The 20,552-nt window shown below is 45.4% G+C and overlaps 1 protein-coding gene across 3 annotated transcripts in view; it reads left to right on the forward strand.

The window, feature by feature from the left end:
- Positions 1-20,252, forward strand: part of STXBP5 (syntaxin binding protein 5) — a 925,152-nt gene extending 904,900 nt beyond the window's left edge. For all 3 annotated transcript variants that reach the window (XM_082250146.1, XM_082250147.1, XM_082250148.1), the window contains one exon: positions 18,697-20,252. In XM_082250146.1, the coding sequence (XP_082106272.1) occupies positions 18,697-18,738 (42 nt within the window). In that variant the 3' untranslated portion in view covers positions 18,739-20,252. The remainder of the gene's footprint in view (positions 1-18,696) is intronic.
- The last annotated feature ends 300 nt before the right edge of the window (positions 20,253-20,552 follow it).

A 20,552-nucleotide genomic window follows, 5' to 3' on the forward strand; every position in this document is an offset into this window, starting at 1 on the left:
GAAAATGGCCGCTGCCTTCTCCATCTCTGGAGGGGTCCTCTGATTCAGAGGCTGATGCAGTCGTCCCAGACGCCCCCCTTGAGGGGTCCCTATCCTCGCAGTCAGATGTCGTCTTCAGCTGCAGCCCGGGAACACGCTTTAGTGGAAGCCCTGATTATTTCAGTACGGGATACTTGAAAATTTGGCTGATGATCCCACGCCGGCAGTGACGCGGGTGGCTTTTGGCTCTGAGGTCTCCAAAAGCTGACAGGGTTTTCCCTTGTCCCGACACTTTTCACGATATTGTGAATGGCCAATGGCGGTGCGTTAAGCACCTGTTAGTAGTGCCAAAACGCTTTAAACTTCGGTACCCTTTTCTGAAAAGGTCTCCAACCGTTGGACGGTGCCACCTTAAGTGGACCATGCTGTCTCTAGATTAAACAAATCTACCTTTGTTCCTGTGGAAGACTCCCCGGTATTTAGGGATCCAGTGGACAGGCGGGTGGAATCCCTTTCCCGCCATCTTCACGTGCTGGTGGGTTCCATTTTGAAACTGGTTTTTGTGTCTGTGTTAGTCTCAGACGGTGACGGAATGGATTAGGGGTTTGCGGGAGGCTTTGGACCCCGAGACTGTTTATCCAGAACAGCTGGAACTGTTGGACCAGGTGATCCAGGCTCTGGTGTTCCTGGGTGATGCGCCTATGGATGCGGTTCCCCTGATGGCCAAGGTTTAGCCGTGGGCATTGTTTTAAGGCGCATAGTTTGGCTGAATGGCTGGTCGGCTGACCAAGCTTCTAAGAAAGCCCTAGCTGATCTCCCCTTTCTGGGAGAGCATTTGTTTGGCGACTCATTGGATGAGTTGATCAAGGGCCTGACTGGCGGGAAGAGTACTCTTCTTCCTTAATCCGCCAAGGGTAAGACAACCCGGACTAAGCGAGGTCCCTCCTTTTCTGCTCACAAGCGTTTTTTTCGTGCCTCTGGGGCGCAAGAAAAAGGTAAGCCGTTCAGAGCTTCTGGAGGGGCTAAAAAGCATTGGGGCAAGCCCAAGGCCGGTCAGTCTGGTGCTTCTGACAAGTCCTCTTCAGTATGAAGGGGCACCCTCACCTGTCTCAGGGGTGAGGGGATGGCTGTGCTTCTTTCAGGAACCCTTCATTCAGGAAGATTGGGTTCGCAAACTGATTTGCTCCGGGTACATCTAATTCTGATCCCGGCCAGGGGACAGGTTCTTTCAGTCAAATCTCCATCTGTCACCGGAGCATTTGAAAGATTTTCAGAAGGCTGTGCGGGATCTCCCGGCTCAAGGGGCGATTGTACCGGTTCCTTCGCAGGAAAGCTCTCAAGGTTTCTATTCAAACCTCAAAACAAAGAATTGGAAGCTGCAATTAAAGCTCAACACCGTAATTTATATGCAAAACACTCCTTTATTGAAAAATAGGCTGGCATGACAATTCCAGCTGCTAAAAATACAGCGGGCAAAAAAGGCCCCCTGAGACACTCAGTGTAAACATATACAAACCCAGTCACACATAACACCGCACATAAAATGGGCCCCACGCATCCATGTTTGCATACCACATAAGAACCTAATTCTTTTAAGGAGTGAACTTCATGAAAAATGTGCACAATACCATTCACTAGTTATCACAGTTCAAAAAAAACAGATGGCACTGGGATGGTGAAAAAAAGATAGGTTCAAGGCCATGTAGCTGCTCAAACACTAAGTTGTTAGACCTCCGGTTGAAGGTCCTGGTCGGGACGCTGATGGAAGCTAAGTTCATGTTCCCTTGACAGGAAAATTTAATTTTTGCCTAATGGCAAAATAATATGGTATCAAGACATTCCATCACTTACAGAGCAACCATGGAAGAAAGCATTGCTAAAAATGGTCCTAATACCATGTCCGGCCTATAGTCATAGATATTCATGGGGGTAGTCACAATGTTAGCAGGCCGTCCATAAGCTCACAACTTTGATTCATTAAATAATGATGTAGCAGACTTTGTCCAGTTTCCTGGAATTTCCTCATAAAGCTGATAAATAACTGCCCCCCAGTTTTGGATGACCGTTAAGCCCCTCCGATAACTCAACTCAACTCCAGGACAGCATTGTGGGCAGAATGCTGAGGTGCAGTGTGGTAGCTGTACTCGTATGTCAGTGCAGTCAATGTCAACTATACCGCTTAGTGGGGTCAGGCTGAGCATTGAAATAGTCCACAGTCTCTCATGATAGCCAAATAGGCCTAGATGCTCCTTACCCTGCCCTTTGGGTATGTAATCACCGATATGTGGTCATCTGACACAATCTCCAAAGTCAGGTACGGATTGTAGACTGCTGCCACAAATTCACGCTGTCCCTGCTGCCTCATCCATGGTTGCAGCGTCCGGAAGCCGGGAGCGCGGCTTGGAACGCAAACTGGAATGCGGACCCTTCGTACTGATGACGTCACCGCGTTTTGCGTGCGTCACCCACGCTTCGTCAGGACGTTCTGATGCTGCTGTCCTCTGCATTTTATATCCACAGCTTCAATCATCTGAATTCAATTGAGGATTGCGGCACCCTAAACAGTGACATCTTGTAGCAAGGGTCAGGAAACGCACCTTTTTCAAACAACTCAGAAAGTAGTGAACACTTAGAGTGGAGACAATTATCCTAGCAAATCAATTCATAATACTCTTCAACTCTAGTCAGACAATACGTACCTATTCTTAGAGTGAGACCATAGCACTCTACATATGACACAGCGATTCACACCAAGTCTGGAGGGGTACAAGCCACTAAAATATGTTCCTAGCCATCAGGCTCCTATATAAAAATCGTCACACGATTCCATATTGTTTACCTAAAGGAAAGGTCATATTCGAAATTATTAACCAAGAGCCCTAATAGCTCAAGAGTAAATCAGGCAGAGAAAGTCAATGAAGTTGAGTCAACATAGGAGGTAAATATTAAAGCCAATCAAGTATTAAACTTGTAGTGAGGAAACAAGGGAAGAAAACAGGCTTTAGGGATATAAATAAAAAGAATAAAAAATAAAGAAAATGAATAAACAAATAATCAGTAGGTAAAGGTTAACAGGAAATGTGGAGTATACAGAAGAGGGAAAAATTAATAATAATTAATTAACGGTATCTAAGGAGTCATGTAGGTCACAGATTTAATCAATCCATACCCCTTTTAAGGTTCTAAGAATACTTTGAGGCACATCTCTGTATTCAGTCCTCTTGGGACAAGAGTATTAAGCCTGAATATCCAGAGTTTCTCCTTCCTCAATAGTACCTTGTCAAAATCTCCTCGTCTAGGGGACAGTTGCAAAGCAAGAAAGCCCTTCTATTCAAACCTGTTCACTGTGCCCAGAAAGGAGGGCAAGCTGTGTCCAATCCTGGAGCTCAAGGCTCTGAATTGTTTTGTGTAGGTACAAAAGTTTTGAATGGAGTCCATTCGGTCAGTGGTGGCATCATTAAATCAGGGGGATTTTCTCGCCTCCATCGATCTCAAGGATGCATATCTCCATGTACCCATATTAGAGGGACATTAGCGATTCCTCCACTTTGCGGTGGCAGAGAAGCCCTTTCAATTTGCGGCGTTACCCTTTGGTCTCACCTCGGCTCCCAGAGTTTTTACCAAGGTCCTAGCCCCTGTGCTGGTCTTGTTGCGTTGACAATGTATCTCCATTGTGGGATATCTGGACGAACTCCTGTTGTGCCCAGTCTCCCATTCGGATCTGCTGGACAACGTCTTTATCACCATTCAGACCCTTCAAGATTTTGGGTGGATGATCAATTTAAAAAAATCTGCCCTGACACCGTCTGTGCGGGTCTCTTATCTGGAGCTGATCCTCGACTCTGCTCTGGCAAGGGTCTACCTTCCCTTAGGCAAGCTTCAGAAGTTGCAAAGGACGGTCCAGTTGTTGATGGAGACCGATGAGTCCTCCTTGCGGGCCTGCATGAGGGCTCTGGGTCTGATGGTTTCGACCTTCGAAGCAGTCCCGTTTTCTCAGTCTCACATGAGACAGTTGCAGAAGGAGATTCTGACAAAAGGGAACAGAGATCCTCGGTCGTGGGACCTGAAGATTCGGTTAAGCCATCTTGCAAAGTTGGCTCTCTTTGTGGCTCCTGTCCTGTGCCAGGGCAATGCCTTCCTGCTGGTGTTTTGGACGGTGGTCACCACCGATGCCAGCCTGGGGTGAAGTGCTGGGAAAGCTCTGTGCCCAGGGGACTTGACGACGGTAGAGTCTTCCTTGCTGATCAATATTCTGGAGCTGAGAGCGCTCAAGCTGGGTCGGCTACGTGGCTCTCCGGTTCAAGTCCAGTCGGACAATGTCACAGCTGTGGCTTACATTAATCATCAAGGGGGCACCAGGATTGCCCTGACAGCCAAGGAGGTGGCCAAAATTCTAGTGTAGGCAAAAACAATGTTTCGGCTCTCTCCGCAGTCCACATACAGGGTGAGGAGAATTGGCAGGCATATTACCTGAGTCGTCAGGTGTTGGATCAAGGGGAATGGTCCCTTTATCCGGAAGTGTTTCATCTCTTGTGTACCCCGTGGGGGACTCTGGAGGTGGATCTGTTTGCGTCTCGACTTAACAGGAAAGTTCAGCGGTTTGTGGCCAGGTCTCGGGATTCTCTGGCCGATGCCACAGACGATCTGGTGGCTCCTTGGAGTCAGTATTGCCTGATCTATGCCTTCCCTCCGCTCGTTCTCCTGCCCAGGTTTCTTTGCCGGGTGGCGATGGAAGACATTCCGGTCGTTCTGGTGGCGCCAGACTGGCCTAGGCGGTCCTGGTATGAGGAGCTGGTACAAATGGTCATGGATCCTCCATGGCGTCTTCCTCTGCGGGAAGATCTACTGTCTCAAGGACCGATCTTCCATCCTGCTTTACGGTTTCTGGCTTTAACGGCTTGGCTGTTGAAAGCAAGTTTTTGAGGGATAGAGGTCTCTCTGATTCAGTGATTCCTACCCTTTTGAAGGCCAGGAAGTCGACATCTAGGAAGATCTATCATCGTATGTGGAAATCATACATTTCATGGTGTGAATCGCTGCAGCTGCACCCTTGCTTGTTTTCTATAGCTAGGGTTTTGGCCTTTTTACAAATAGGGGTTGAGCAGCGCTTAGCGTTGGGCACTATCAAGGGCCAGGTGTCGGCCTTGGCTATTTACTTCCATAGTCCGTTGGCTACTCATAGTCTGATTTGCACTTTCAGGGGGTGCATCATCTGGCTCCTCTGCGGAGATCCCCGTTACCTCCAATCTTAATCTGGTTTTGTCTGTTCTTCAAAAGCCTCCTATTGAGAATATTAGGGAGATTTCTCTGCTTTCTTTGTCACAGAAGGTTGCCTTCCTAGTGGCTATCACAGAAGGTTGCCTTCCTAGTGGCTATCACTTCTGTTTGCAGAGTCTCTGAGTTGGCGGCGCTGTCCTGTCTGCCTTATTTGGTGGTCCACAGGGATAAAGTGGTCCTCCGACCTAATCCATCTTTTCTTCCTAAGGTGGTTTTGGATTTTCACCTAAATAAAGACATTGTGTTGCCTTCCGTATGTCCTAAGCCTAAACATCCCAAGGAAGATGCCTTGCACTCTCTGGATTTGGTTTAGGCGATAAGGGTTTATCTGATGGTTACTGAGTCCTTCAGGAAGTTTGACTCCCTTTGTCCTTCCGGACGGTCCTCGCAAAGGTTTGGCTACGTCAGCTGCTACCATTTTGAGATGGATCAGGCAGACGGTTGTTCAGGCTTATTCAATCAAGGGTCAGGTTCCTCCTTTCCCTGTGAAGGTGTATTCTACTAGAGCGCAGAGTGCCTTTTGGGCTTTTTGCCACTAGGCCTCTGTTATACAAGTTTGTAAGGCAGCGACTTGGTCGTCTGTGCACACCTTTACCTAATTTTACAAGGTGGATTTGTTGGTTTCTTCGGATACCTCTTTGGGCTGCAAGGTAAGGTTTTGCAGGCTGCTGCTTCATAAGAGAATGTTTTTTATTCTCTTAGGGCAGGGGTGTCAAACGCAATTTGATTGCGGGCCACATCAGCATTATGGTTGCCCTCAAAGGGCCGGTTATATCTGTAAGTTTAGATGTCCAGAGCACCCCACGTCCACTTACACCTGTAGCACCCTCCTAGGTAGGTAGGTGCTAGGTAAATGCATTTATTGCTCCTTCTGCTTATCAGGGGAGCCTGATCTATTAGGTTGCATGTCACATGTTTCTACGTGTGATTCACTGCGTCTGAGGGAGTGTCCCCACTGCATCCATTGAGGGAGCTTGTTGGACAGTGGAGGAAACCCAGCCAGTGACACATTAGCTTTTATGGAGTCCCAGTGGGAGGGCATTCCTGCAATGCATCCTGGAATTGCTCATAAAAGCTGGGGGGACATGTGACAGGGCGTCTTTGGCGGGAAGCAGTGTCCCAGGAGGAGGCTGACTGCTGTCTCTCCTCCTGCTGAGTGTGAGGAAGGTGGTCTTAGCCTAGTAAACCAGGTGTGGAGCCGAGCTGCAGAGGATCCGGTGTAGCTGACGGTGGAGCTGCTGGCAGAGTCTCTCGGGAAAAACAGTGTCCGTGAGTACCAGGAGATTTGCCTAAGGGTCTGCCCAGGAAGGAGGGGCACTCCAATGAAGTCAGGGGATCAAGGAGCTAGCTCACACAGAGTATTACAGAAAAGGGGTTTCCATATAGAGAACCCTGAAGAATAGGGACACGGGGGGGGGGGGGGACACAGCACGCTACGCTGGTCAGGCTGCATTGAATGGGGGCACGCTGATTTCTATGCATTGAAGGGGGCACACTGATCTCTGCATTGAATGGGGGCACGCTAATCTCTCTGCATTGAATGGGGGCACGCTGATCTCTCTGCATTGAATGGGGGCACGCTGATCTCTCTCTGCATTGAATGGGGGCACGCTGATCTCTCGGCATTGAAGGGGGCACGATGATTTCTCTGCATTGAATGGGGGCATGATGATCTCTCTGCATTGAAGGGGGCATGATGATCTCTCTGCATTGAAGGGGGCATGATGATCTCTCTGCATTGAAGGGGGCATGATGATCTCTCTGCATTGAAGGGGGCATGATGATCTCTCTGCATTGAAGGGGGCACGATGATCTCTCTGCATTGAATGGGGGCACACTGATCTCTCTGCATTGAATGGGGGCACACTGATCTCTCTGCATTGAATGGGGGCACACTGATCTCTCTGCATTGAATGGGGGAACACTGATCTCTCTGCATTGAATGGGGGCACACTGATCTCTCTGCATTGAATGGGGGCACGCTGATCTCTCTGCATTGAATGGGGGCACGCTGATCTCTCTGCATTGAATGGGGGCACGCTGATCTCTCTGCATTGAATGGGGGCACGCTGATCTCTCTGCATTGAATGGGGGCACGCTGATCTCTCTGCATTGAATGGGGGCACGCTGAGCTCTCTGCATTGAATGGGGGCACGCTGATCTCTCTGCATTGAATGGGGGCATGCTGATTTCTCTGCATTGAAAGGGGGCACGCTGGTCACTCTGCATTGAAAGGGGGCACGCTGGCCATTCTGCATTGAAAGGGGCACGCTGGTCTCTCTGCATTATGTTGCTGTCAGGAAGAAGATGCGGGTGGATCTGGGAAGAAGTGCAGGGTCTGGAGGAGAACCAGAGGAGGGCTGGAGTCAGCTTCCAGAGTCTGCTGAATGCTGAGACTAGGGGAGGCAGAGGCAAGGTGGTGTTGCAGCTGCACAGAGAGGTGCAGGATCTGTAGGAGGAGTTCTGCCCTCCTCTCTGCTGCAGACTACTGAGGGGGGGGGCAAAGGCCTTTCTGCAGCTGCATAGAGGAGTGCAGGATCTGGCAAAGGAGCTGTCCTCTCCACTGCTGACTACTGAGACAAGGTGGGGCAGAGATAAAGGGGGTGCTGCAGGAGAGGTGTGAGGGCCACATGAAATGACCTGGAGGGCGCATTCGGCCTGCGTGCCTTGTGTTTGACACCTGTGTCTTAGGGGTTTTTTGTCTGGGTGAGCTCCTGTTTGGTTGAGCTCCTATACTGCTTTGGGGACGTCCCACTCAGCTCATGAAAATGAGGCTGCGTCTGTCGATGGACAATAGAGAAAATACGATTTTTGTAAGATCTTACCGTAAAATCTTTTTCTCTGATGTCCATCGACAGAAGCAGCGCACCCCTCCCCTGGGGATGGTTCTTTTGTCTTCACTGCTTGCAAGTAAACTGATGTGCTGGGCTGTGGCAGTGGGGGTTATGCCTGGAGGGACATCCCCATGGGCGTGGATATGTTAAGAGCTTTGTACTAACATACTGCCTAGACTACTCCTGCAGGTGGCAGCATAACCCACTCAGCTCATGAAGATGAGGCTGTGTCTGTCGATGGACATCGGAGTAAAGGATTTTACCGTAAGATCTTACAAAAATCTTGTTTTTGGAGTGTGGACCCGCCAACCCCCTCCCTATCTTTGCCATATTATAAGGTATTCAAGCTAATATGGGCCTGCCTCTTCTATATGAAATCACGAAATTGAGAATCAATTTGTTTAAACCATTTATTAGAAATCCACATAGGTGAATAAAGGAAATCCACATAGGTGAATAAAGGAAGATATATAAGAATTGTGAGGCCCAGATCATCTTTAGTAGATTTACTCTCCCAACTACTGACAATGGTAACGTGCACCAACCTTGACATTTAATCTGTTGTCTGTCTAGTAAAGGACTTAAATGAAGTGTCAGGTATTCCGACGGATCCGGTGATATCACCACCCCCAGGTATCTAAAAGAACGAACAATAGCAATCTGAGAGGCACCTGCGGGAAGGGGCATAAGAACCGATTTAGACCAGTTTATGGTAAATCCAGAGAATTCCCCAAATGTAGTGATGGTTCCCATTAAAGTTTGCAAGGAGTCATTAGTGTCTCCTAAATATAACAATTCGTCATCCGCATAAAGAGATATCATATCTTCCAAAGGACCTCTACAGAAGCCTACAGTTTCAGGGTTCCTACGGATCAACATGGCCAGAGGTTCCACCACCAGTGCGAATAGAGTAAGGACAATGGACACCCATGACGAGTTCCTCTATGGAGGGAAAAAGGAGACGAGAGGGAATTGTTAATGCAGATCCTGGTATGGGGAGCAGAGTAGAGAACCCTCACCCAATTAATAAAATTGTCCCTCAAGCCGAGACAGAATCTCCCAGAAGTACGGCCTATCAATGGTATCAAAAGCCTTGGCAGCGTCTAAAGATAGCATGGCCTTACCCCGAGGATTATCTGTCCATATCTGTAAGTTTAGAAATAGTCATCTTATATTATCAGCCGTAGATCGTGTTGGGATAAACCCAGAATTGTTTTGGTGAACCAGACGGCCAATTACCCCAGATTGCCAATTGACAAGGACACGGGCAAGGATCTTAACATCCATATTTAATAAAGAAATAGAACAGTATGTGTCTGGCATGAATCTGTCTTTATCTGGTTTAGGGAGCACAACTATTATGGCCTCCTTCATGGAATCAGGTAGATGACCTGTTCTAGCCTCATGTAAGGACAGCAAAAGCGGCGTGAGAAGGACTGGCCCATACCTGGAGTACACTTAAGCCAGGAGGCCATCTGAGCCCGATGATTTGTAGTTAGGTGCATCCGCAAGGGCATCAGTTCCTCAATAGGGGAGTCCAGGGCGGCTCTTTCATCAACAGACGCCTGGGGAAAGGTACGATCTTGTAAAAATAGCCTTAAGTCAAGAGGCTTTGTATTGGTTTTTGAGGCATACAAATCAGTGTAGAAATGCTGAAATGTATCCAAAATGTCAGAGCTAGCTGTAAACACTACCACTCAATGACCGAATCACAGCAATAGAACAATCCTCCTGCTGTGCTCTAGCAACCAGAGCCAACAGGTGTCCCATGCTCTCCCCCTCCTCAAAGTAACTCTGTTGTAGGAAGTATCTCTTTTTCTCCGCTGACAATAACACTACAGAATTTTATAAGGATTGGGCCTCAACCTATCTGCTATGAGCAGCTTGTGTGGGATTAGCCACAAATGCCTCCTCCCTACGTTGTAATTCAGTACGAACAGTGGTGTCCCATTCTCTAGTTTTACATTTAATACCAGTAGTTTCCCAAATAGACTCCGTAAGAACGCCTTAATGGAGTCCCATATAACAGCCTCACTAGCGGAATGCGTCTTCAACTGGATAAACTCCGCTAATGCACTGGAGATATTTAGGGTAGAGAGCAGTGTTGAACAAAAGGGGTAATTCGCCACAAAGGACAAATGGGTGAGTCCGCAGTAGCTAAATGCACCCAAAAGGGAGAATGATCCGAAAGAAGGTGGGGTTCATATGCAGAGTCTACTATATAGGGGAGCAGGACATTTTTTCTCTAATCCTAAATCAATTTGAGATAATCCACCATAAGGGGCAGAATGATAGGAGTAACACTTCATATCGGCATTTCGCTCTCGCCAGACATCCCGCAGACCCATCTCAGAAAGCAGAGTGGCAAACCGGGTTCTACCAGAAGCGGCAGGCGTAGATCTCGAATGGAACGACAGTCTATCCAACTGTAGATTAATAACATTGTTAAAGTCTCCCAAGGCTAAAATAGGAACACCAGGATGCAAAGCCATAAATTGTGCCAGTTTCTTAGGAGGTGCTAAAGAGAAGGGTGGAGGAACATACATGGCTGCAATAATACACAAGAAGTCCTTTAAGTTTACAAAACAAAAAGATGAATCTACCATCTCTGTCAACCTGCTGCTCCAGGCAGGTAAAGGAGTCATTATTAGAAATCAACACACCCATTCACCTGGAAAAAGAGTATGTAGTGTGGAACTGAATAGGAAATTTGCGGGAGCATAGCAGGCGGCAAATGTGTCTCCTGGAGACACACTAAATGCGGCTTCATTCTAGTGAGATATTGGAAAAACGCCCCATATTTAACTTTGTCACTTAAGCCCCTCACATTCCAAGAAAGAAGAAGCAGGCCCTGAATAGAGCCAACCTATTGCTGATAAGGAGAAAATAAAAGTGTAACCTATATCTTCAAACAGCAGCCATAATGTTAACTTTACAATACTTATCATGTAGAACCTTATCCCACCAGTATAGAAAAATGTTTGGAGCACCATCTAGTGTCCTGGTGTAGACCAGTCAGCAATGGATAAAAAAAAAAACATTCCAGTCCCACCTGTAAAAAAAAGAACAGGGAAAAACCGATCCCAAATAATGTAACTGTACATAGTGCTGAGTCATCATGACCCAGCGAGACCAAAAAATACCCCTTAACATAAGGAGTAGAGTCCTTTCAGGACCATTTAGTGGGGGCCATAGTGCGGCCCTAAGGGCAATTATTCCAAGCAGCTTAAAGTGTTCACTTGTAGAACACTCCCAACAGTTTAATGCCAACCAAACAGGTTAGGTGAACAAGAGCAGGCTATGCAAGAAAAAAAAACAGAACAGTCATAGCCTTCTCTGCCATATAGCCCAATTCAAACAAAGAAGCACCAATGTAAGAAAGAAAGGACAGCTTATATTTACAGTGGGTGTTGCGCAAGATTTCATTCTTCTCTGTCAAGCCAGTGCATAGCAGAGGTAGGGTTCTCAAAAAAATGTGAAGAACCATTAGCTATGATCTTTAGCTTGTCCTGGTACAGCACAAAGTATTGCACATTAAGTGCATGTTGAAAAGGAGGGTAGGGGAATGGCGCGGCCTAGTGAGGAAAATTATAAGGTGCTAGTAAAGTGCTGATATGCTAAATGCGATATAATGCACTATAGAAGAGAAAAAAAAAGGGGTGGCACTACCTGGTGGCAAGAAAGTGGTATAAAGTGCTAAAGCAAATATGAAGCTTGGTACATAGAATGTAGAAGAAAACACTGTGGGTCAAATAAATGACATAAACAAAAAAATATACGGTAAATAAAAAAATCAAACTGGCATTTAGTGTCACAAAATTCTGATGTGCATATATAAAGTGACGTGTGCAAATGGACCCACTAGGTGATGTGACTAGTGGAGAAAGTGTAAAAATGAAAAATATAAAATGTAAAATATATACTTTGGGTATAAATAAAATAGGTGCCAGTGTTGTGTGCATTAGTGACCATAAAAATTGATAATCAAAGACATAAACTCACACAATGATTGAATGAGTCCAAAAAATATATATAGAAATATGCAATATAAAACTCCCACTTAATTAAAGTGCTGTGCACAGGTGCTAGTGACAAATAAGGTAAATAAACAGTGATCAAAGTGTCCAAATAGGACCATATAATCTATAATATAAAAGTGAGGTGATATATAGATATAGGGTGATTGGAAAAAGTCAGTTATTAACAGCCGGTGACAATCTTCGTGTGTAAACATACGATGAGTGACCCTGTGGTGGGCAGTGAGGTGCTCGGTGACCCCTCTACTGAATAATACACTCACCAGAAATACCCACCCCACACAGGGATATAGAGCGGGTATATGTAGTAATCCAATGAGTGGCTCCTGGTATCCTCTGCGGGTCCTTAGTTTGGACGTCTCAGGTGGTCCCTGGTGGGTCCCGTGTCAAGGAAGATTCTGGGGGGGGAAGTGGCTGGGGTCTGCTAGGATCCTAACCATAGACAGTAGGGGTTCCCAGTTCTGCGGGGTATCACTCGTGCCAATGGGACAGGGGTTCCAAAGTAATAAAAAGGCACATAGTATAATACCGTTTTACAGGGTTTATTAATAAGTGCAAAATAAGAGAGGTACTCACAATATTAGAGGTAAATACAGGCGAGTTACAATACGAGTGGAGCGAGATGCGGTCCGAGCCTCGCTATCGACAGTGATGCGACACGCTGTACGCGTTTCGTAGCAATACGTCTTCAGCAGCGTCGGGTCACTTCCAATGTCTTCCCTCATATACATGCAGTTGCCAAGCAACAGAGTGTCAACAGGTCTAGTGCGCGGCCCGGAGGTGGGATTGTAGGCAGCGAACTCCAACAAAATGGTGGTTGTAATTAATATAGATCGAATCAGACGCAGACAATATAAATATATTTTGAAATGGTGCCGATTCCGGACCCGGACATAATAGTCCATATACTACGCACATATACTAAAAAAAATATATATATTACTGGATCGAAAATTCATGTTTTTAAATTCATTTGGTGTCAACATAGTATCGCATGTATATGGTCAGGGAAAGAAAAATTACATAATGCCTCTGGATTTCCGCTAAAAAAATCAGGAAACAAGGAGATTTTCGCATTATCCTTTTTAAGAGAATCAGCTGTTCTGGCCTTTGACAGGATGGCAAAATAAAAAAGGACGTGGTCAGGCTCCCTGTGGTGGCGGGTGCTCCACAACCCTATGAGCTCTCTCCACTATAAACATAGATGAAAAAGCGTCACAGCCAAAGGTATTAGTCAGCCATGCTTCTAAAAAAGCTACAGGGTTCTGGCCCTCTGCCCTCTCGGGAATAGAGACTGCACGCACATTATTTCTGCAAAGGCGGTTTTCCATATCCTCCAACAGATGCCTTAGTTGAAGCCACTTATTGAGCATATCTAAAATCTTTTTGTAGAGGCTGTCAATCATCCTCTAATGTACTGAGGCGCCCCTTCAATGCAGAGGTTCACTCCTGCAACTTCTGCATGTCTTGCCTCACTAGTGAAATTTCCATCTTCATGCCCTTCACCTCCCCTGCAAGGTCCACAATGGATGTATTCCATATGTTGACAGCCAGGATATCTCTTAAGAGTAGATTCAGGCTCTGTGCTGGCCTGCAGGCCAGCCGCCGCCATATTAGATGCATATTGCTGTGCAGAATGTGTACTTGCATGTGAACGAGCTGGAGTGTCAGCCAGCAGCAGGGAGGTAGCATCCAGGTCCTCTGAGTCTTCCTCGTACTCACTGCTTCCAGAAGCAGCCAGCTGTGGTGGTGGAGAATTCTTGCCAGCCTTGGAGAAGAGGCGCTAAGCAGCCTCCCTTGCCAGGAGTGTCGGGCGGAACGCGAGGCCCCTGTCCTCTTTTAGCCATTGGAGGACACATATATAGCCAGCCAAAAATACATTAGTCATAGATTACTCAGATATAGTCACAATTGCAAACAATCACATATGAAGAGGGAACCCGACGCATTTCGACCTGTAAGGTGGGGTCTTTCTCAAAGGGTATGTGACATCTACAAAAATATATATATTACATAATTGAAAAACATGTAATATTACATCAGTATAATAACATTATACAAAAGTAGGTAAAAATATAAACATAAAACTTTACCTAAGCAATAGTGACTATTTAATGACCAATTGTAATAGTTTACAATTGTGACTATATCTGAGTAATCGATGACTAATGTATTTTTGACTGTAACCAAGCTCATAGCTTACGCTCTATTTTTTAATGGTTTTTATGAAAAAAAAAATCAATAAAGATATTATTTTTATACATATAGTTCTACTCATTGCTGCCTAAAAACCCCTGGGGGCCCATTTTGTCCTTTTTCTTTCCATGTACAGAATAGTTTGGCTTCAGCTTATGAAGAAATTGGAGTTTATTTTTTTTATTTTTTTTTTTGGATATGTTTTATAACAGAAATTAGTGGAAGTTTGGAAAATGTTCTGTATTTTTTCGTTTTATAAAATGAAAAACCCAGTGGTGATCAAATAACATCAAAAGAAAGCATCAGACAACTGTTTCCCATATTTGCCAGGTAGCCACCTGGTCTTCTGTTCATTCTCAAGTTTTACCAGGTCATCATTCAGGCCTCATCTGATGGCAGCTTCAGGCAGCTTTTTGAGCTGCAGACTGCCCCCAGCTTTACAGTTTTCTAATGTGGGCCTGTTAGTGTTTTGTTGTCCACACCTCATTTGGATTATTTTTTGATGTCCAAATTGTCTCATAATTGAATACCATGTCTATTAATGAGCTAAAAAGAGACCCTTTTGTTGTGCTTTAAGATCTGGTTCTTGGCATTCATTAAGAGACGCAGGTCTGTTTACTCTGTGTTTGTGTTCATCTCCTAATACTGCTTTGTCACAAAACGGAAGCATGATGGGAGTTGAAGGAGATATATTTGGCTGGCCAATAGCTTTTTTTATTTGCCTGTGTCAAGTTGTTGTTATATTATTGTTGTTGTTGCTGTATGAAAGATTTTCATACAGCTCTGGGGAGTACAGTTTTTTGCCATTATCAAAGCAATTGTGCATCAATTCACTTAAAGCTGGCAAATTGCTAAATGCACTGATGAAATAAACATACAATAGCTGTTTTATCTGCCAAAGCATTTGAATCTCTGCCCATCCAGTTCTGAAATGAACATAATTGTGCCACGTGGCACAACAAATACTGTACTGGCGACCCTAGCATAAGGAACAAACTATTCAGAGAAAGGAGATGCAATAAGACACGTGGCCACTCACTAAAACTAGAGGAAAGGCGGTTTAACCTTAAAATGCGTAAGGGGTTCTTCACTGTAAGAGCGGTAAGGATGTGGAATTTTTTGGAAAAATTTAGAAAAATCACATTTCATTGCATTTAAAAAATACTAAACAGTAAAGTTAGCCCATTTTTTTTGTATATTGTGAAAGATAATGTCACGCCGAGTAAATGATACCCAACATGTTACGGTTTAAAATTGCGCCCCCCCCCCCCCCCCCCCGTGGGATGGCGACAAACTACGGTCAATAGAGATCTCAATAGGCGACGCATTAAATTTATTTAACGGTTACCAATTTAGAGTTAGTGTCGCTCTTTTTTTAAATTATTCCCCACGCTCTGGCGATCGCAGCGATACCTCACATGTGTGGTTTGAACAGCGATTTCATTCGCGGCTCGACTAACGTATACGTTTTTTTTTTTTTGTGCACGAGCTAACGGTGACGGGGGCGGCTAAATTTTTTTTTTTTCCTATTTATTTTATTTTTTTTAACTTTATTACAGGTTTATAAAAAAAAAATGTGATCACTTTTATTGCTGTCACAAGCAATGTAAACATCCCTTGTGACAACAATATGTAGTGACAGGCAGTGCTGTATTTTGGCCTAGGCCAACAAGGCCCAGGCCTAGGGCAGCACTTTGCAGGGGGGCAGCAAAAAAGCCCCCCCACCACCTGAGAATCTTTTTGGCCAGTGGTTGCTAAAGCTGCCTCTCGCACCCCCCTCCTCTCTTTCTCACCCCCCTCTTCCCTCTCTCTCATTCCCCCTCTCTCTCTCATCCCCCCCTCTCTCTCTCCCATCCCCCCTCTCTCTCTCATCCCCCCTTCTCTCTCTCTCTTATCCCCCTTCTCTCTCTCTCTCTCTCTCTCTCATCCCCTCTCTCTCTCTCCCATCCCCCCTCTCTCTCGCTCTCATCCCCCCTCTCTCTCTCATCCCCCTCTCTCTCTCTCTCGCATCCCCCCTCTCTCTTTTCCATCCCCTCTCTATCTCTCTCTCTCACCCCCCCCTCTCTCTCTCCCTCATCCCCCTCTCTCTCTCATCCCCCTCTCTCTCTCTCTCTCTAATCCCCCTCTCTCTCTCTCACCCCCCTCTCTCTCTCTCTCTCTCTCTCTCTCACCCCCCCTCTCTCTATCCCCCCCCTCTCTCTCAACCCCCTCTCTCTCCCACCCCCCCTCTCGTGAGATATCAGGGGTTCATGCTGGGACCTGTAGTCCTTAAATTTTGGAGGGAGTCACATCCGTTAAAAAGGAAGGAGTGGGGCAAGTTTATATTTTTAGTCTTGCCTAGGGCAGCACAAAACCAAAATACACCACTGGTGACAGGTACTCTTTATGGAGGGATTGAGGGTCTAAAAGACCCTAGACCCCTCCACTACACTTCCATGTATGCAAAACGCCAAAAACGGCGTTTTTGCATACAGCCGTTTTTTAAATTTGCCGCTTTTTGCAGCACAGTAACCCGGAAGTGACGTCATGGACGCCGCCTCCGTTGTTACGTCATCGGAGACCCGATCAAAGCCGTTTCCGGCATTGATCGGGACTCCATCCAGCCATCCCACCGGGAGCCCCGAGCGAAGTCACGGAAGGCAGCGGGAGGGGGGGTGACGTCCCCTCCTGTTCACCCGGATAACGATCGAGCAGCTCCGGAGTCGCATCGGTTGTTACGGACGGAAAGCCGACCGTTGGCTGTAAACCACGGTACCGGGATGATGCCTCTAGCTAGAGGCATCATCCTGGTATACCCCCGCAAGGTCTGCCGACGTATATATACGTCGATATGCGGTAAGTGGTTAACAGTGCTGACACTACCATTCTCAGCCTGATTAATTATCAGGGATTATGGGAAATTGATATCTTTTAGGTTACTATGTTATCAAAGTTTAACATTTAAAAAAATACATTATTTCTAAATGAACGCTTATCGGGCTAGGTTTAAAATGTGGATGGTATCCCTATGCTAAATCTGACCTTCGCAGGCTCTCTCCGAACTTCCCCCTATGGCGCATCCCGGAATTGCCTGAATTTTACTCCATTCCCGACCCGTCTCTCTGGGCCACTAGGGGTATTCGGTATCTTTCCCACATTTGTCAGGGGGACGACCTTCTAAGTTTTGACCAACTGAAAGACAAGTTCGATCTGCCAAACTCCTACTTTTTCCGGTTTCTGCAGCTCCGCCATGCCTTCCGGACTCAGTTTGGGGGGTTCTCCCCCTGATTTGACTCCGGCGGATTTTGAGCTACTCCTTCGGGATGAAGACCTTAAGAAACCGCTCTCCTCCATCTACAGATCCTTGATGCCTAGTGTGCATGTGGGTCTGGAGAAGCTGCAGGAGTTCTGGGTGGCGGAGGTGCCGAGGCTGGATTCGGAGGACTGGGAGGATGTCTGGGATTATCCGTTCAAACATTTGGTCTCCTCGAGAGACCGTTTAGTCCAATTCAAGATCATTCACAAGTTCCACCTCATGCCCTCCAGATTGCACAGGGTATCTTCTGATATCCCGGATGCCTGCTGGCGTTGTGGCTCTGGCGCCCCGTCCTATGCTCATATGATCTGGCACTGTCCGTCCTTGCAAAGCTTATGGTCTGGGGTCCTGGGCTTCATTGCTAGCTTAACTACCAGTACTGTACCGGCTGGGATTGAGACCTGTATCCTGGGGCTTGTGAATGCGTTGGCCCATACTGTTGCTACCCGTACCCTTCTGGGGCTCTTGCTCTTCTATGCTAGGAAGCTGGTCGTGATGCGCTGGAGGGAACCGGGGCCCCGACGTTGTCACAGTGGAAGGCTCTGGTGAATTCAATGGTACCATTATATAAAGCAGTATAAAAGTACAGGGGGGACCCCAACAAATTCCACAAGGTCTGGGACCTGTGGTTGGAAGCTACAGATACTGCGGACGATCCTTCCGCTTCGGCTGTTAATGGGTCTTCGAATGCTTTGTAGGTTGCTCATGTTTCTGTCTGCTGGTGTGTTCTTTTTATGTCTTCCTGACCGCACTGGACCGTGGTCCCTGGATTGCCAGTAAATTGATGTATCAGTAATGTGACCTGTGCTGTTCACGGCCTCCTTTGAGCTGCAGCCACTGTTGGGGGGTTAGTGGGTTTGTTTGTTTTTTTCCTTTTATTTTTGTTCCTTTTGGTTGTTGCTTACTGTTCTATGCTTTGTTGAGCCTGGGTATGCCCACATGGCTCTGTTTTGTATGCTGTTTTTCTAAAATTACAATAAACAGAATTTTCAAAAAAAAATGTGGATGGTATTAAGAGCCATGTTATATTTTCCTGTCTGAAAAAACTGTTTTGTTTTTTTTTTTTTCTATTTTGCAGATGATGGTAAAATGCAAAGAAAAGAAGTGGTACCAGTTCTGATGAACCAGACCCAAAAATATATACATTTGACTTCACCAGGAAGAAAGATTTTACCCAAAACATCAATTTTTCTCAACATTTCTTTCTGCAGGACAGTTGGGATCAAGGGATGTGCATTTATTTTGGTTACTGTTTCCTAGCACAAATCAAATACTGTCTTACCTCAGTCTTGTGGCTTTAACTGAGGAACATTACATCCAAACAGAATCTCAGTATTTTCTCCAAGCTGTGTTATGAGGGACAAGACAGGAAGAGTGCAGCCAGCAATTTAGGTAGTATGAGATGACCCATGCAAGAATGACCAAGATCGAACATTCATTTTTATTTTTTTTTCATTTCTTTGTTAATATTTTGTGCTTTTTTAATTTTTGTCTTTACGGGTGTTTCACTTTTCTTAACAAAAAAAAAAAAATGGCGTTATTGAACGTTAAATCTGGACTACTAGCATCTGCTGTCTGTTGGTTTGTCTACAGATTTCACTGCTTCTTATGGGACAAAAAATAAAATTCTGTATTAACTGCAGTAACCGCACAAGTGAGGCCGAAAAGATACATTCATCTCAGAAAATGGTCACTTTCCCTGATTTCAAAGGCACTTTGACCATATAATTGTTTTCATGTCTACATCAGCAGAGTTGGTAATACTTGTAGAAGTATAGTTGCCAAGTATCCTGAGTGAATTCCTGGGACAGTTTTGCCTCTGAGCCAAGAGTGTCCTAACTTTGCCAGGATTCCTCTTTGTACCTCCACAAGTCTGTTCACTTGCAGGTGAAGGTTCATCTGCTATTTCACTAAACCCGCAATCTTAAATGAGCAGTCCAGATCTGTTGGTATTCACATATATGTCATGAATATTTGTTGTCCCTTGCCAGCTTATGAGTTTTTTTGTGGGGCAGTAGCATTGTTTGATTTTCTTATGTTGAACCCCTGGCCCAGAGCTACTTCACAACCCTTTTGCCACCTGCGAAATTCGATCTTAAATGTTTTCACATCAAATGTTGTGTTGCTTTACTGTTGATAAAGATGGGTGCACTGCTGTTAAGAAGGAATTGAGAAGGTATCTCAAGTTATGTGTTTAATGTTTGTTTAAAGAAAAAAATGCCAAAATACTAATTTATTTCCTGATCTTTATTAACTGGAGAACACCTTTAATTTATTAGATTATGCAAGTATGAAAGGCTCAACTATAATCAATTTACTCAAAATGACCATGATTGTGCAGGTCAGACATACACATACCATCAATTCCCTTGGGTTTCAAGGTAAAAATTGTCCATCTCTTCATGCATTACTCAACCTTACTGAAGAATCTTCTAGGAAGATATTCCAAGGAACAGTGCTGTGTTTGTGTTCTGCATGTAGTCCAGTATCCAAAAATGCTTTCTCTATAGGGTAAATGGTACTGCAAATTTAAATGAATGTAAAATGCATCAGAACACATGCAGCAAATGAAAATGTGAAGGAGTTGTGAAAGGGCTTTTTCTCCCTTATATACGCAGTTGTTCTTAATTTTACTAGAATACAAACCCGACAATTGGATTTTTGAAAATTTTTATAGTGAGTTCAAATTGAGCATTTTACATATGTGCACATTGTGCTTAGTTATCAGAGGCTATGCAAACCCAAGAAAAAATATTGCAGCTTACCAGTCTATAGATATGGTGGTTGTATTGTTTTTAGCCCACAAAAAAGTCATAAAGTACAGAAAATACCAGCTGATCTTGTCAAAGTGTCTGTCTGTCACTTCCTGTTAGTTGAACTGGAAGCACAAAACAATCTCTCCCTGCCATCTGTAACTTATTGCCCCATCCCCCA

The sequence above is a fragment of the Pelophylax lessonae genome (assembly GCF_965119305.1).
Source record: "Pelophylax lessonae genome assembly, chromosome: 3".
NCBI classification, from domain to species: domain Eukaryota; kingdom Metazoa; phylum Chordata; class Amphibia; order Anura; family Ranidae; genus Pelophylax; species Pelophylax lessonae.